Raw genomic sequence first — 17,273 nt, forward strand, 5'->3', positions numbered from 1 at the left:
GATAAATAGATACAATATAATTTCAATGCATACAAACAGTGTATACAAAGTAGGTGAATACAAGGTCCTTTGGGAAGGACAGTGGAATTAGAGGGGATGAGGAACAGCTTCATGCAAAAGATGATGAAAGTTTTCAACCTGAGTCATTGGTAGGATGGAGGTATCCTTATAAAACAAAACAAAACACACACACACACACACACACACAGAGGGAAGTTGGGAACCTAGTTAAAAGTTAGGAGGATGTGAGGGGGAGAATTTTGGAAATTCTGGCATAAAAGTAGAAATGAATGTCCAGTAGGCAGATGGCAATGTGGAACTGGAATTCAGTGTCTATGTCCATATCTCTGTCTGTCTCTGTCTCTGTCTCTGTCTAGGTCATCTCTGTCTATGTCTATGTCTATAAGATATAAATATGGGAAAGGGCCCAGGAAAGAGTCTTGTGATCATATTTGATTCAATAAATATGTATTAAGTACCTACTATATAGAGCAGTGCTATGGACTTTGGGGATACTTGATGTTCTCTTAAATATGCCCTTTGCTTTCTTTATCTATGGAACAATAGCAGCTAACATACACATACACACATATGTGTATCTTTAAAGTTTACCAAGTGCTTCATAGATATTATTTCATTTGATCTTCACAACAACCCTGTGAAGTAGGTGCCATTATTATGCCCATTGTGTTGTTATTCAGTCACATCTGACTTGCCAAAGATACTGGAGCAGTCTTGCCATTTCCTTCTCCAGCTCATTTAACAAATTAGGAAACTGAGGCAAACAGGGTTAAGTGACTTGCCCAGGGACATACAGCTAGTAAGTATCTGAGGACAGATTTGAACTGAGATATTCCTGAGTCCAGGCCCAGTTGCTGTAGCCACTTTACCACCTAGCTGTCCTTATGCCCATTTTTCAGACAAAGAAACTGAAGTCTAGAAAGTTTAAGTGATTTCTCCAAAGGTCACAGAATTCATTAGTGGCAGAACCAGATCTAAAACCCAGGCCTCCTGATTCCAGATCTCTTTCAATTATTACCTGGCCCTCAAATCAGTTGAGTCACCTTGGGATAGAACAGAGAATTCATTAGGAGGGACTCCTAAGACATTCAGGTTCTGACAATGGATCCAAGTGGCACAGATAAAATACTTGATTTGTTTATTCTGCTCCACTTAAGTCAAGAACTAATGGTCCAGATACTTTCTTAAATGGTCTTAAATGGCTCTCCAGAACTTGCTTAGGACCTATCAGGACATTTGGGAAATAGGTCTAATTTCTGGAGATTGAATGCAAAGACATTTCAACTATACCATCAACTCTGTTGTATTTAGGGTAATGAGAGAAAAGTTTTAGTAAGTTTGCCCCCAATGAATAACATTCAAGCTCTCAACTCAATTTAAAAGTCATTTATTAAGGGATTACTATAAATATATTAAATTAAACCAATATATACACATATAAAATATATAAACATATGTATAAATACATACCATAATACTTAAGCTTTATGTAAATTTGTAACAGAAAAAAAGATACTTGTTTAAATGTTTAGCTGTTCAGCAGAACAATTAACAAGCAATATAAACAAATCAATAGGGATCCTCTATTCCGCTCACTTGGAAAATGTGCCTAATATAACTCCTAAAAACATTTCAAAGTGATTCATTAAAACTTCTCCATCTCTTTCTTTCCTAATCCTGTTCCCAATGAAGGTATTAACCAATAGTCCAAAAGCTCAAGGGCAGAAATATAGAAGCTAGGAACAAAGACAGAATATCCTTCCCCTAATAATCAAGACCAGTTTGACCTTTTATATGGCATATACCATAAAAGATCACCTTTTGATGCAAAGAAGAGCATTCTTTTTAGCCAAAGGTCTAGTGCAGAACGTAGCCAGTAACACATTCTCCCAATAAGAAGCTTTCGCCTTGCCTGAATGTCACTCCAAGTCTGAATGAAACTCGCTTCTCTTGTCTATAAAATTATGGGGTTGAACTAGATGAGGTGGATTCTGAACCAGGGTTTTGTAAACTTAAAAAATGTTTTAATAACTTTATTTCAATATAACTGGTTTCTTTTGTGACCCTTACCTTATTTTATGCATTGTAATTCTGTATCTTATTATACACATTAAATGCATATATTATCATCGTCTTTCACAACCGAAGAGGTCAAAAGTGATATCACTACGTCAGGGTCAACATATAGTGTGCCTGACTGTGGCTGATCAAACCAATATGAGCTCGGAAGACTCTATAACTCATTGGGCACAATAGTCCATATGAATATTTGGGAAGGAGATGTCTCTAAATGTGCACATCTCACATTTCCTTTGAGCTGCTGCAATTCTGCTTTGCTCACAGAGCACAGCACATTCTTTGATTCAGGCATGTTATGCTGGACCGTCCTATGCCAGAGTTTTCCACGTCTCACAATCAATACCAAAGTTCTTCAGAGAGACCTTGAGAGTGTCCTTGCATGAAGGGGTCCATAGGTTTCAGCAGACTGCCAAAAAAGTTCTGTGGCATGAACAAGGATAACCTCTGAATAAGTTATTTCCTTTTTTTTTTTTGCTGGGCAATTGGGGGTTAAGTGACTTGCCCAGGGTCACACAGCTAGTAAATGTCAAGTGTCTGAGGCTAGATTTGAACTCAGGTCCTCCTGACTCCAGGGCCAGTGCTCTATCTGCTGCGCCACCTAGCTGCCCCTAAATCAGAGTTTCTTAACCCTTTTTTGTCATGGACCCTTTTGGTGGGCTGGTGAAGCCTGTATACCCCTTCTCAAAATGAAGTTTTTAAATGTACAAAATAAGATACACAAGATTATAAAAGGAATCGATCACATTTAAGTACAGTTGTCAAAATATGTGCGTGTGTTTTTTAAAGAAAACGTGTTCGTGGGCCTCAGATGAAGAAAAACCCTTAAATTGTTCTCCATTGGACAATACAATGAATGACACACAATGAGAAGGACAATGGATTTTAAACTTGGCACAGTTCTCAGTCAACACCCTCATTCCACATATTAGGAAACTGAGGTTAATTAACATGTTCAGATGGGCACTAACACTGAGTAGCTGAAATAAGATTTGAACTCAGATGCACTGACTCACAATCAGTTCCTGTTTTCACTATACCTTGCTACACACACACACACACACACACACACACACACACACACACACACACCCTACCTCCACTGTCACCAAATCATAAACTATTAGAGTTAGAATGAACTTTTAGAGATAACATGGTACAATATCCTCATATTAAAGATGAAAAAATTAAGGGAAAGTGGCTTGCCCAAGGTCACAGTGTCAGAGGAGATTCCAAACCCCATAGCCTTCCCATCATATTCTCTACAGGATTTGAGGGAGCATATTCACTAACAAAATCCCATATTCACTGAAATTCTAGCATAAAAGAGAAAAGAGAAAAGATTAACTTTAGGAAACAAACCACAAAAAAAAAATAAGAGAACATTCCATCTTTTAGAGGGTACAAAGACAAATGGTAGACATAGGAGATCCATCCAACATTTTTTTGCCTGCAACCAGCAAATAGTAGAGAGGTGATGATTCTCTCTAAAATGAACAGCCATTTTATATGGTTCTGTAAAACACACTTTGAAATAACCATACTTTTTTCTTTGCAAATTAAAAAGAGACAGAGATGGGCTCTGGTCTTTTGGTGTGAGAGAGAAAGAAAAGAGAACCAGATTATGATTTAATTGATGTAAGGGAATCCTAATAAGGAGTTTTGTTCTAACAATGCAGTTTGGCCCCTGCTTTGCAATGAAAAACAATAACAACGACAACTAGCATTTTTATGGAGCTTTAAGACTTACACAGTGCTTTACATATGTTACTTCATTTCATCCTTACAACAATCCTATGAGGCAGATGCTATTATCCCTGTTTTACAAATAAGGAAACTGAAGCTGACAGGTTACAGGGCTACCAAATGAGAGGCAAGATTGGAACTCGGATCTTCCTGACTCCAAGCCTACAAATGATACCACCTAGCCTGCCTTTAATAGACATAGAGGGTCTCTGGCTGGAGGCAGAGGGGTTAAGGGATTTACCCAGGGTCTCCCTGTCAGTATTTGTCATAGGCAACACTTGAATCCAGGTCTTTTTGCTCTGTCTACACTGCCTCATACATGATGATAATATGACTTATAACTCTTAGTACCTTTTTTTTTTGGTGGGACAATGAGGTTTAAGTGACTTGCCCAGGGTCACACAGCTAGTTAGTGTCAAGAGTCTGAGACCAGTTTTGAACTCAGGTCCTCCTGAATCCAGGGCCAGCGCTTTATCTCCTGCACCATCTAGCTGCCCCCAGTCGGTAACTTTTAAAACTGAAAACCACCAAAAAAGATCTGCCTGGTATAGAACTAAATGGAATTAAAACAGATTCATAGCTAGGACATCTGCTACCTCCAATACTCCCCTACTCCCAACACCAGCTTCAGGACATTCAGTGGACTGCAAGGAAAGAAAGCAATTTGCCTCGGATCGCAGGGCTAGCAAATATCTGAGGCATAACTGTAACTAAGGTCTTCCTGAGTGCAAATGCAACGCTCTATCCATCCACTGCACCACCTAGCCTGCATCTAATAGACACTGAGCATCTCAGGCTGGAGGCAGAGAGAAGCAAATGGATTTGACAGGCCTCCCCTGTCAAAGGCAACACTTGAATACGGACCTCCCCTCTCACCATAAAATATATTCTCAAAGTTCTGATTAAACCCGCTACATTATTACTTTCTTAAAAGCCAGTAAGGAGGGGGCAGCTAGGTGGTGCAGTGAATAAAGAACCGGCCCTGGATTCTGGAGGACCTGAGTTCAAATTCGGTCTCAGACCCTAGACACTTACTAGCTGTGTGACCCTGGGCAAGTCACTTAACCCTCATTGCCCCCCCCCCCAAAAAAAAAACCCAACAACAACAGTCAGGAAAAATGATTGGAATGCCATTGGGTTATTTACTATTGTCCTCCTTTCCTATGGAATAACTCTGCTGCTTCTCTGGAGCACCTCTTAAATAGTGGCCGCACCCCTGTATGTACGACTGTTCCTCTTTGCTATTCCTCCTGGTCCTAACAGCCAGGACTTCGTTCCTCACTCGCCTTGTCCATCCCCGTGGAGACCCAGGCTTGGGGAAGGTGAGGGTGTTTCAGGCCCTAAAGAAAGCTAGGCAGGTGTCCCCTAAAGACACGCCCTGGATCATTCCACTGTTGTGACCCGGGCTCCTGGCTCCCCGGAAGGGAGCCCGGGAAAACCCCCGAGCTGCAGGCCGAGGGGAGAGGGAGATTGGAAGAGAAGAGAGATGAGAGCAGGAGGCTGCATCTTCCTTCTCCTTCTTCCTCCCCGGAGGCCCAACCTCCCCTGCACCTGGCCGACGCCGAGGTGGGGAGGAGGAAGGTGGGTCAAGAGGATGCTGCAGGTAACGCAGCTCCGTGGGGGGAGGGGAGGGGAGGGGAGCGCGCTACGTGAGCAGCTGGAGTAGGAGAAGGCAGCACCAGGGGACCTGCGATCGGCACATGAAGCCGCCGCTCCTCCCCGCGTCTGGTCCCTGCAGAGGGATGCTCCGCGTCCTCTTCCCGAGGGGCACCGACCGGCAGGAGGAGGAGGGGGCGGGGGAGAAATCCCAGCGAGGTTCCCCTGCAGCCGGGGCTCCCCCACCCCCGGACGCTGCCCTCTCCCTCCCCGCCCCCGGCCCGGCCCGGGGCTCTCCTTACCTGCACACCGTGATCAGATTCCTCCTCTCCACTGCAGCATTGCGGGCGTTCAGGCTCTTCTTGCAGCTGCTACCGCCGCCGCCGCGGTTCACGCTCAGCCCCCCCAGGCTCAGAGAAGCCATCGCCAGCTGCTCCCCCGCGCCCCCTTTGTCTCGGGCAGCCCCTTTCCCGTCCCTTCTGTCCGGCGCTCCCGGGCCGGGTTCGGCTAGCGGGGGGCGCGCGGGTTGGGGGAGAAGGAGGAGGAGGTGCGAGGCTGCGGGGGAGGGAAGCCGGCGCCCGGAGGAGGCGGGAGCAGAGCCGGCCTCGAGGCTGCAGCCTCTCCTGCCGCTGCCGCCGCCAACGCCTCGCAACGCTACGCCCCCTCCTCCGCACACGCCCCGACCGCCCCCGCCCTCGAGCGCGCCCCGCGGAGCCCAGGGGCTATCCACCCGGCCAGTCTGGGCACCGGTAACCCGCAGGTTCTCACGCACAGACGCACTTCTCTCTCTCCTTCTCCTCCTTTTCTCCTCTCCTCCCTCTCCTTTCTCTTCTCCCTCTCCCTCTCCTCCACCTCCTCCTCCTCCCTCTGTTGGCCCCGTGGATGCGAGTCTGGGCGCAGCAGAGGGAACCGCTCACACGCGCACGGCTCACACACCCCACACCACCCCCTCTCTCCTTCCCTCCTCCCTACAACCACCCACCGGCCCAACCATCCATCCATACATCCAGCCAAGCCGCCTCTTTAGCCAATCAGAAGGCCCGGAAGGCGGGGCTCACGCTTTTAACCAGGCGTGTTCTGAGCTACTCGGGCTCATCCCGAGCTGTCAAAGCGCCGTGCTCCGGCCCAGCTGGCCCTGCCCTAGAATCCAGGAGCAAAAGGAGACGAGCGAGAAGGATGGCAGACCCGGGCTGCCGCCGTGGTTGGGATTCTGGACTCTGGCCTTGGGCCAGCTCTCTGGGAAGGGGCCAACCTGGAGCCAAACCACCAGAGTTCCCTAATGATTAGGGGAGGTTGGTTAGTGTATGTGGCTAAAGAGAACAATGACCTAGTGGTCCGGCTGTATTAGCGGCTGATTTCCTCGGGCCTTTGGACAGCTGAAGATCCTGGGGACAAAAACGCAGCAAGCATTGACTGAAAGCCGCCGCTGCCATCATCATCATCATCTCTTACATAGTTTTCTCCCTGGCTCTAAAACTCAGAGAACCTTGGGTGTGACCTTGACTCAGTATCATCATCTGTAGAATGAAAGGGACTGGAAGAGATGGCCTCTGAGGGTCCTTTAAGCACTAGAATGATGATTCTATGATCCATTCACATAAGTGCTCTCATAAAATACTCATTCATTCCATAAACATTTATTAAGTATTTATATCAGGTGCTAGGCTAGTCCCCCGGGGAGACAGAAGCTGGGACGACACGTATGCCATCTTATGCCCTCATGGAGAGATCCTGGTCTAATAAAAGGGGTCTGACTCAAACTCAGATACCTTTAACAAGTAATAATATATGAGAAGTGCTCACATTAAACAATTCATCCCAATAAGGTGGGTAGAGAAATGACCTCAAAGTGAGAAAGCTCTGGGTTCAATCCTACTTCCTTATACTTGCAAGTCACTTACTCTCCCAATACCACAAGTAACAGTCTATAACTACAAATTGTAGAGTAGGTGCCAAGTCCTATTGGTAGAGGTCAGTACAGGGATAAAATCATAGGTTTAAAAAAGTGCCCTAGGGGCAGCTAGGTGGTGCAGTGAATAGAGCACCGGCCCTGGAGTCAGGAGGACCTGAGTTCAAATCCGGCATCAGACACTTAACATTTACTAGTTGTGTGACCCTGGGCAAGTCATTTAATCCCAATTGCCTCACCAAAAAAAAAAAATACCCTATAGAATTGCAAAACAAATGACAATGCCTCTGGAAAGATCTCAGGATTTGGCAGCAGATGGTTCTGTTACTATCTCTTCTACTCCTTAACTCTGTGACCATGAATAATAATACATTTAGCTTCTCCAGTCCTCATTTTCCTCATATGTAAAATGAGAGAATAGTACTAGATCAGGAATTTTTAACGTGTGTGTGTGTGTGTGTGAGAGAGATAGACCCCTTTGGCAGGCTAGTGAAACCTGAGGACTTTTTTTTCAACTATCTGGTGAATCACTATCTCTTTTCAGCAAGCAGTGAATAGAGCTGGACCTGGAGTACATTTCAATCACACTAGCTGTGCGATCCTGAGCCAATCATTTGACCTCTAACTGCCTTAGTTTCGTTATTCGTAAAATTGAAATAAAAACAGCACCTAATTCCCAGGGTTGTTGTGAGGATAAGCTGAGAGAATATTTATAAAGTACTTTGCAAATCTTAAAGTACTATGTAAATGGTAGCTGTTATTATTCTCAGAATAGCATTTTTAAAGTCATAAAATAGGTAAGATTACAAAGGATATCAATTACATTGGAATCAAGATGTCTTTTTTCCATCTAAGTTCATGAACCCCTGAAATCCATCAACTGACCATTTGTGGGGTCCACGGATTAAGGGGGTCCCAACTCAAGAGCTCCTGAAATGAACACCAAAGTTCCCTACAGCCATAAATTATGCGTTCCTCTGATGGAGTTATTATGGCAGAGGCTTAAAAGATACAATAGAGGGGTATGGGAGCAGAAAAATACATAAATAGGCCTTTGTCAGAGTCCCAGGTTGATGATGATACAGAGGGTTGGGGCTGTAGAGGAAAAGTAAATGCAAGAGAGGCTAAAGAGGTATATGTTCAAGAGGAATAAGCCTCCTATAGAGGGAAAGAGAAGCACCAAAAATAGGTTTCAAGTTTTCGAACATGGGAGTTTGGGTGAATGATGGGGCTAGAGAGTCTAAGATGTGTCCCAAGGCAGCTCAAGCATGATTGTCCTCATTTATAAATTCAAACAACGACAACAGCAAACTGAGCTCAGAGTGACAGTGTGCTATATAGTAGACAGTGATGAATATGCAGTCAGAAGATCAGCCCTCTCTCCCCTTTCCCTTAAATCTAGCCTCAGCCTAATCTCATCCCAAGCCTTGACCATCTCCAGGACTTCTAGAGACAGCTATGTCTCCTAGACTGTTTGATATTCTTTTAGTTAGTCCTCTCTCTACAGAGGCAACTCTCAATGCCTCCGCATTTTAGTCAGTGCTTTGGTATGAGTATCTAAGCCCCCCCAAATTTAGCACCTGGTGGCCAGTATCTCCAAAACTTGCCAGCCAATGATTGCAACAAGTATATGTTAAAGATGTAGTATGTGCCAGGCAATATGATAAGGGCTAGAAATACAAAGAAAAACAAAACAAAAATAAGCAAACAAACAAAACCATGGTCTCCATTCTCAAGGCACTAATATTCCAATGGGGAAGATAGCACACAAACTACATACATACAAAATAAAGAGAGTGAATGGAAGGGAGTTTTAGAGAGAAAGTATTAGCATAAGACTGCAGTTCCTTGTCCCATCCCTGGGACTTTATTGGGGGGGATTTTTGTTAATCATTTCACACTATAACTTTATCAAAGTTCTTTGAGTGCTAGATTATACTTACCTCCAGTTATAAAGTTTATGACAAGGGAGTGAATCATTGAAATAATCTTTTTTTTGTTGTTTTTTAGTGAGGCAATTGGGGTTAAGTGACTTGCCCAAGGTCACACAGCTAGTAAGTGTTAAGTGTCTGAGGCCGCATTTGAACTCAGGTACTCCTGACTCCAGGGCCTGTGCTCTATCCACTTCGCCACCTAGCTGCCCCTCATTGAAATAATCTTAACAATGTCTCTCTATCTTTTTTTTTTTTTTTTGGTAAGGCAATTGGGGTTAAGTGGCTTGCCCAGGGTCACACAGCTAGTAAGTGTCAAGGGTCTGAGGCTGAATTTGAACTCAGGTACTCCTGACTCCAGGGCCGGTACTCTATCTACTGCGACACCTAGCTATCCCAACAATGTCTCAATAAAGGTATAGTTAAAATTCTAGAGTTACCTCTACACCAGAGGTTCTTAGTTCTGGGTCAGCAAGGGATCTGTGGTTAGATTTCAGGGTGGAGATATACCTTAGGATGGGGGAAAATGGTATCTTTATTAATTGTTTACTTTTTATTAATTACATTTTTATTGGCTAATTAAGTTATATCTTTATTAACCTCTGTCTGCTTCAATTTCTTCATTTCTAAAATTGAGATAATAATAGCTTCTACCTCCCAGAGTTGTAAGAATAAAATGAGATATTTGTAAAGCACTTCACAAATCTTAAAGTGCTATACAAAGCTAGCTATTCTTATGTTGTTGTCATTTGTCCTTCATTCTCAAAGAGAATTATGACATCAGGGTGATGACATGACTTGAAATGAATTGGATTTAAGTGAGGGAGGGTTGTGCAAAGTCACCAACCTCACTCTCTCCTCCAGAGCCACCTGGGTCCGTAGGAGGCTTCCACCACGGCCAACCATGGATCAGCGCCTTGAAGAGCCACAGGCCACAGTGTGGCTGTGCAGTCCGATATGGGAGCCACAGCTCCTGCTGCAACGAGGACCTAACCTTAATCCCCATGCACCCAGTGAGGAAGATGAACCGTAATGGGGAAACACCTTACTGGCTGGGGTTTGCCCAGCTTAAGGTGGGCGGTAGCTGTCCAGTGGAACTCAATCATTCCTCCCACCGTGGAATGCAGCCCCTGGGGTCAAGCCCTAGGTCAGTTGGGCAAGTGACTTATAACTGGTAACTGGCGCATCCCATGTTTTATCTACCCCATGAGGAGTAGCTGACGTGTCCTCTCCAGGGCGCTGGCCTGGGCGGATCAATCCGAAAACAAGCTGTTGCCCATGCAGCAGATTTTCCCTCTCTGCGACACTGGTGGATCCAAAGGAGAGGCAGAGCCAATACAGTTTGGCACCAGTGCCGCCGCAGGAGTTGCCAGAGGGATGTGATGTCCAACATCCAACTGCCTAAGGGACTCTGACTCCTGATTTTTCCTCGGGGTTAACTCCCGAAGCCTTTCCCATATATGGGTATAGCCTCAAGGCAGCAGAGGTTTAAAATCAGGGTTTCCTTCCCCTAGGTGGGTTGCCTACCAAGGCTAACGAGCCCCACCTGGCTGAAGCGACTGGTTTTAAGATGCCAGTGACTCGCCTTCGCCCCTTCTCCTGTTAGTGGAAACAGTTCCACTACGAGAAGGCCAGGAGTTGGGCTTCGGTTGTCAGAGGCTATTTGAGACCCACGCTATTGGAGCATTTTATAGAGAGTGGGAGCTTATCCCTGCTCCCACCCCGGGATGACAACCTTTGGAACCACCTGGGTCCAGTGACAAGATATACATCAGGATGACTGGAGATGACCCCAGATGTTTAAGGTAATTGGGGTTAAGTGACTTGCCCAGGGTCAGACAACTAGTAAGTGTTTGAGGTGAGATGTGAACTCAGGTCCTCTTGACTCCAGAGCTAGTGCTTTATCCACTGTGCCACCTAGTTGCCCCAGCTGTTCTTATAGTAATGTTTTGAAGTGCAAAAACCAAAATAGGTAAGATTACAGATGCCAATTATATTGGAATAAAGATGTAATTTTTTTCTTTAAGCAAAATTAAGCATTTCCTTCAATTACTGAAAAATATGATTCTGAGACTATCAAATGGGTCCAAGAAAAGAGGAAAAAAGGTTAAGAATCCCTATTCTATGCCTTCTTTTCTAAGTTTATTATCAATTTTCAAAACCCTATGGGGCAGCTAGGTGGTGCAGTGGATAGAGCACCAGCCCTGGAGTCAGGAGGACCTGAGTTTAAAACCAGCCTCAGACACTTAACACTTACTAGCTGTATGACCCTGGGCAAGTCACTTAACCCCAATTTCCTCACCTAAAAAATAAAATAAAATAAAAAACCCTGTAGAAAAGGTTTTTGCAAACTGGAATCAATTGTGATAGAATAAATTGAAATCCTAAGGGTTGTTTTTTTTCTGTTAACTTTTCATTCATTCTATACAATGACAGAAAGTATAATTTAGGCAAAAGAAACCTGACATCAGAGTTCACATCCTTTCACTAACACATGTATTTGTTGTTCAGTCATTTTTCACTTGTATTTGACTCTTCATGACCCTATTTGGGATTTTCTTGGCAGAGATACTGGAGCGGTTTGCTATTTCCTGCACTAGTTCATTTTACAGATGAGGAAACTGAGGAAAATGGGGCTAAGTGACTTCCCTGGGGTCACACAGCTAGTAAGTGTCTGAAGTTGGATTCGAACTCAGGTCTTCCAGGCCTGGCACTCTATCCACCATGGCGCTACCTAGCTGCCCCCAAACTTATTATGTGACCCTGGGGAAATCATAATTTCTTAGTTCTCTAAGCAGTTCTCCAGGACTATTAATTTACAGCAAAACTGCTGGTCTACATTGGTAAAAGAAGATTCCTCATGTGAAAAATAGCAATATTTCATTGACATAAATGAAATACAAATATTAATGAATAATAATAGCTAATATTTAAATAGCACCTATTATGTGAGACAGGCACTGTGCTTTATAAATGTTACCAAATATTTCATTTGATTCTTTATAATAATCTTTGGGGTAGGTGCTGTTATTCTCATTTTATAGTTGAGGAAACAAAGGCAAATATAGGTTAAATGACTTGCCCAGGGTAACACAGCTAAGAAGTGTCTAAGGCCAGACTTGAAGTCGGGTCTTCCTGATTTCTTCTCAGTGCTCTAGCTACTACACCACCTAGCTGTCTTGTTGGTGTATTCAGGACATGTCAGCATACTAGACCATAAAGATTTTCCATTTCTTTTTTTCCAATTTTGCTTCTGGAGATGAGGTTTCTTCTATTAGGAGCTACAATTTTGGAATTTCTTTGACCTATTCTTGGTCAAATGGTAAACAGAATGGTAAACAGAAAATGGATGGGTATTCTGGCTGACTTGGTAATCTCAACAGAACTATTATCCTTCTTAGTAAGAGCAGTAGCAAAAGGAAATATAAAGAAGTATTTGAATTTGTTTTTCTAACTTCAAGCCCAGCCCTTGAAACACTGTGCCACCTAGCTGATATTTTAGTAAGAGCAATATGCTCTATTACTTTTTTAAATCTTGATTTAACATTTTGTGACATGGCAAGTCAATGGACTGGCTCTAAATTCCATTTACTTTGACACATTAAAAATGGCTCTCATAGCTGAAAATGGGTCTTCAAAAGATACAGAAATCCAAATGGAGGTAATAATCATTGACTGTCCTCCCTAAATCATGACATTAATTTGTCGATCCCATCTAACAGTTATGCTACAGTCATTGTTGAAATTTGGCTAGTAAGCTTCTATCTTCCTTATGTTAATCCATTCTTCTTAGGGGCAGCTAGGTGGTGCAGGGGATAAAGCACTGGCCTCTGATTCAGGAGGACCTGAGTTCAAATCCAGCCTCAGACACTTGAAACTAGCTGTGTGAGCCTGGGCAAGTCACTTAACCCTCATTGCCCCACAAAAACAAAACAAAACAAAAAACCAATCCATTGTTCTTGAATATTAATCAAAAGATGTTGCATTTTTATACTTTTGACAAACTTATTAAAAACCCACTGAATAGCTTGGTTATGAAAAAATTTTAATCACATTAGAAAACTCTATTTCCAGGTTTTTAAAAGTACACTGACATAAGAATTTTTGTGGATTACATAGGTAGTTTTTAATCGCCTTGCTAATCATGATGGTTTCATACTCTCATTAGCTAAAATCAGAAGGCATAAGATACACCTAGAAAGAGACTCACTGTTAACAATAACTGATGTCATCCTAGGTTTCAATTATAATTTTGAATCTTTTGGCTAATCTCTTACAAGATCCAATTAGATCATCCTTGGGTTTTTTGGGGGGTTGTTTGTTTGTTTTTTATCTCATAATATATTTTATGAAGAAGTACTGGGAAAAGAAGTGTCCACTCTGCCAATATCTTGTTTGTGTGTGTTCAAATTAATAAAATTATCTTTAATCAGTGGTATTATTCTAGGAATATTGTTAAGCCAACTGCTCCTTTTGTTAGTGTCAGTTTAGTTAAAACCACCAAAATAATCCCCAAATCTCCTTAACCAGGCACACATAAACTACAATATGCCACAATATACTGAAATGGATGAACCAGTGAAGGTAACACTGTCAATCCTGTGACATGATAGAATGCCAACTCTTCCTTTAGTATACGTTGAATTGAGCAAATAACATGTGACTGTCTTATATAGAGAACTAGTGCAGATGCCACCATCAATCTCAATTTATTATTTTTATTTTTTATTTTTTAATAACAATTTGTCTTTTTATTTAGCACTTCTACAAATTATACCTTAACAGCAAATTTCTGAAGAGGGTACAGGCGTTCCTTCCTCTGCTGTTTTTTGGTCTTCAGGCTTTCCTCATGCTTAATAAGCCTGTGGCAGATGGCACGGGTCTTCTTGGGTAGAAGGTCCAGGGGCTTATATTTCTTGCCTTTATAGAATTTCCTGAGGTTCTCTTTCTGTGTCTGGTTGATGACAGTCAAGACTTGGGCAATAGATTCTCAGATCTTAGATAGCTTGGATGGAGCTCCTTCAGTGACCTTAGCCACTCTCAATTGGGAAAGTTCCACCTTTAAATCATCTAACTGTTTAAGTAGCTTCTCCTTCTTCCCGTGAAGATCCCTGGCCTTGATTTTTGCCATGATCGAAGATATGACAGACCGCCACCAGATCCAAGGAGAAAGAGGAAAAAAGCCAATTTATTATTTTTAGATAAAAATAAATGTAAATAGAAGTTCTAATATTTCCTTTTCAAATTCCCAATGGACAATGATCCATTGCACAATCCACTTTGGAGTCTACTGCTCTAGACTAACATTCCAAACTAATGGAACTTTAAAGATGTTGACTAGGTTATTGGAAGTCCTTGAGACTATACCTGGAAAAAACTTAGAATGGGGTACTATAATTGTTTTTAAATATTTTGAATATAGATTAGGCTTGTTCTGCTTGGCCTCAGAGGTCAACTTAGTACCAGAAGCAATGGGTGCAAGTAGGTCTTAAAATATCATTGTCATGAAAATTTTCCTAACAACAGCAGCTGTCCAAATATGGGATGGACTGCCTCAGCAGCCAGTGGGTTCCTTCTTATTAAATGTATTCAAGTGAAGGCTAAGGGAGAAGGTTGGAAAAATATATATATATATATATATTTTTTCTTTCCACTAGACCCAGATGGTTCTGGAGGAGGGCATGAGGCTGATGACCTTGCACAGCCTTCCCTCACTTCAATTCAGTGCAAGTCACGACATTACCTCCCAATGTCATGGTCCTCTTTGAGAATGAAGGACAAACAACAACAACAATTCTGCATGTATTCTGTAGTCACAAAAGTTTGAGAAATAGGCTTCTAGAAAGCAAAGGTTGTCCTTAAATAGAGCATGTCATTCACTTGCCACACGAGGGCATCGTATAACTGGAATACTTATCCATTGGCCATGCAGTAATCCCAAGTTTTTCCAGATGTGAGGTTTTCTAACAAACACAACATTTTTACAATTATCAGTGCTGTGAAATTATATAGCTAAGTGGACTTTATGGGATTTTTTCTAAAACATCAATTATTTCAGTCCATTTCTCTAAGGATTCAGATATAGAAACAGAGAAATGCAATAAATCATTTAAAAATGTTATTTCAAATTTTATCAGCATAGTTGCTGTCCAACTAGATGACACTGACCCCTCACCTTCTCCATCCCCCAAAAGAACAAACCTTCTTAGCTGTTGTAAAATGAGGTGGAAATCCAAACACTAGAAAGTACGGAAATTCCCTAGCCGAAGGTCATTTATGAGCATTTAGATTATTTTCTTATGCTTTCATAGAATTTGAATGAGATGAGTAAAGGGCATTGACACACAGTAAACTTACCCCAGAGCTACGTAAGAGCAATCAAATCAGTGATAGCCATGTAAGGAACAGGAATTCCAACACTTTGTCTAATGTAAAACTTAGTCTGTGGGGCCTGAGGTTAAATTTCAACCTGAACTAGATGGGTTGGGATCTATAGAGTTGGGGGTAAAAAAGAGAATGATTAAACTTTAACTTATATTAACCAAAGAAAGTGGGATGAAGAAAGGACCGTATTTATCAATGTGCCCAGGATGCTAGTCTAGAAAAAGTGGGAAGAAGAAACCAGGCATCTGTGAGGATAGGTCTCAAACAAAAAGGAACATAGAAAGACCATTTTTCAAAATAAGCTCTAAAGGGTAGAAACATTACAACAAGGCCACTTGGAACCCCAAATTTGGACATACCATTTTTCTTTCTTCAATATGAATTACTTTTTTCTAGCCTTATGGTCATAACTTGTCTTTATTTGTTTAACCAAATTCCAGCTCTTGGACTTATTACCTACACTGTCCTAGGTAAGAAATCCTCCATAAAGCAGCCAGTAATATTACTAAAGCAAAGTTTTGACCATTTCACTCTCCTGCTTAATAGGCTTCATTCACCTGAGTATTCTTTACTCCCCTGCTCCATATATTCTAGTAGCTCCCCATTCCCTCTAGGATCCAATTCAAACTCAGATCTTGATGGCACTTGAGTAATAGTCATCAGAATAACTTCATAATAGTTTGAAATAAAGGTTTCTTTCCCCATGGATTCCTACAGGATTTTAAAAAAGAAAATCACTTGGGTTTTAGCAATTTCCCTTTAAACATTAAAGGTACTGATTATAAAAGAATTGCCTAATCCCTAAATCAATTTCATGAGAGAAGAGGGTTACTTCATTCCATGGTACCTAAGAATTATAATTTAAAAGTCATTCAAGCAACAAGTATTCATTACCTGTTTAGTGTGTGCTTCAGGATAGCAGATAGAGTGCTGGGCCTGGAGTCAAGAAGACTCATCTTCATGAGTTCAAACCTAGTTTCAAACATTTATTAGCTGTGTGACTCTCGGCAAGTAACTTCACACTGTTTGCTTCAATTTCCACATCTTCAAAATGAGCTAGAGAAGGAAATGGCAAACCCCTCAAGTATATTGGGGCCAAGAAGAGCCCAAACGGGGTCACAAAGAGTTGAACACAACTGAAAAATGACTGAACAACAATAATGATAGTGTGTGCTAACCTCTCTGCTAAGTAAGATCTACTGGAGTATTTGAGCCTTTTAAAAATCAAATTTAGAATTTGGGACTACTTGAATTCTAGGGGAAGCAGATTGTGTGAAAATCAGTGGGAAAAAAAGAAAGAAAGAAGTGCGTAAAATAAGCCTAAGTTATTTCTGTGTCTTGATAAAATTGTAGCTCCATTAAAATGCAACTAGATGAAGAGTAACTAATAAATAAGTAATTAATATCTAAAGCTATATGTGGAGGGGATGGGGTATTTGTTTTTAAAAGTGTGTGTGTGTGTGTGTGTGTTACCCATGTAAGAAGTGTATGTTCACATTGGTTGTCTGATGTGGCTCACAATAAGCACAATAAGCATCACTAGAGATCTCTGGAATCTTGCCCACCTCTTTCCAAGAGGAGATTGAGATTTCTGAAGAGAGTAGAAGGGT

General features: G+C 42.1%; 2 protein-coding genes and 1 pseudogene across 6 annotated transcripts in view; 1 reads left to right on the forward strand and 2 right to left on the reverse strand.

Annotated features, from left to right (window-relative positions):
- Nucleotides 1–5,996, reverse strand: part of RUNDC3B (RUN domain containing 3B) — a 115,150-nt gene extending 109,154 nt beyond the window's left edge. For all 4 annotated transcript variants that reach the window (XM_043965971.1, XM_043965969.1, XM_043965970.1 and 1 more), the window contains exon 1: nt 5,742–5,996. In XM_043965971.1, the coding sequence (XP_043821906.1) occupies nt 5,742–5,863 (122 nt within the window). In that variant the 5' untranslated portion in view covers nt 5,864–5,996. The remainder of the gene's footprint in view (nt 1–5,741) is intronic.
- ABCB1 (ATP binding cassette subfamily B member 1) overlaps nt 1–17,273 on the forward strand; it is a 210,255-nt gene that overhangs the window by 55,802 nt on the left and 137,180 nt on the right. The window lies entirely within an intron of this gene.
- Nucleotides 6,784–14,410, reverse strand: LOC122728710 (annotated as a pseudogene).

The sequence above is a fragment of the Dromiciops gliroides genome, chromosome 5, assembly GCF_019393635.1.
Source record: "Dromiciops gliroides isolate mDroGli1 chromosome 5, mDroGli1.pri, whole genome shotgun sequence".
Classification (NCBI taxonomy): domain Eukaryota; kingdom Metazoa; phylum Chordata; class Mammalia; order Microbiotheria; family Microbiotheriidae; genus Dromiciops; species Dromiciops gliroides.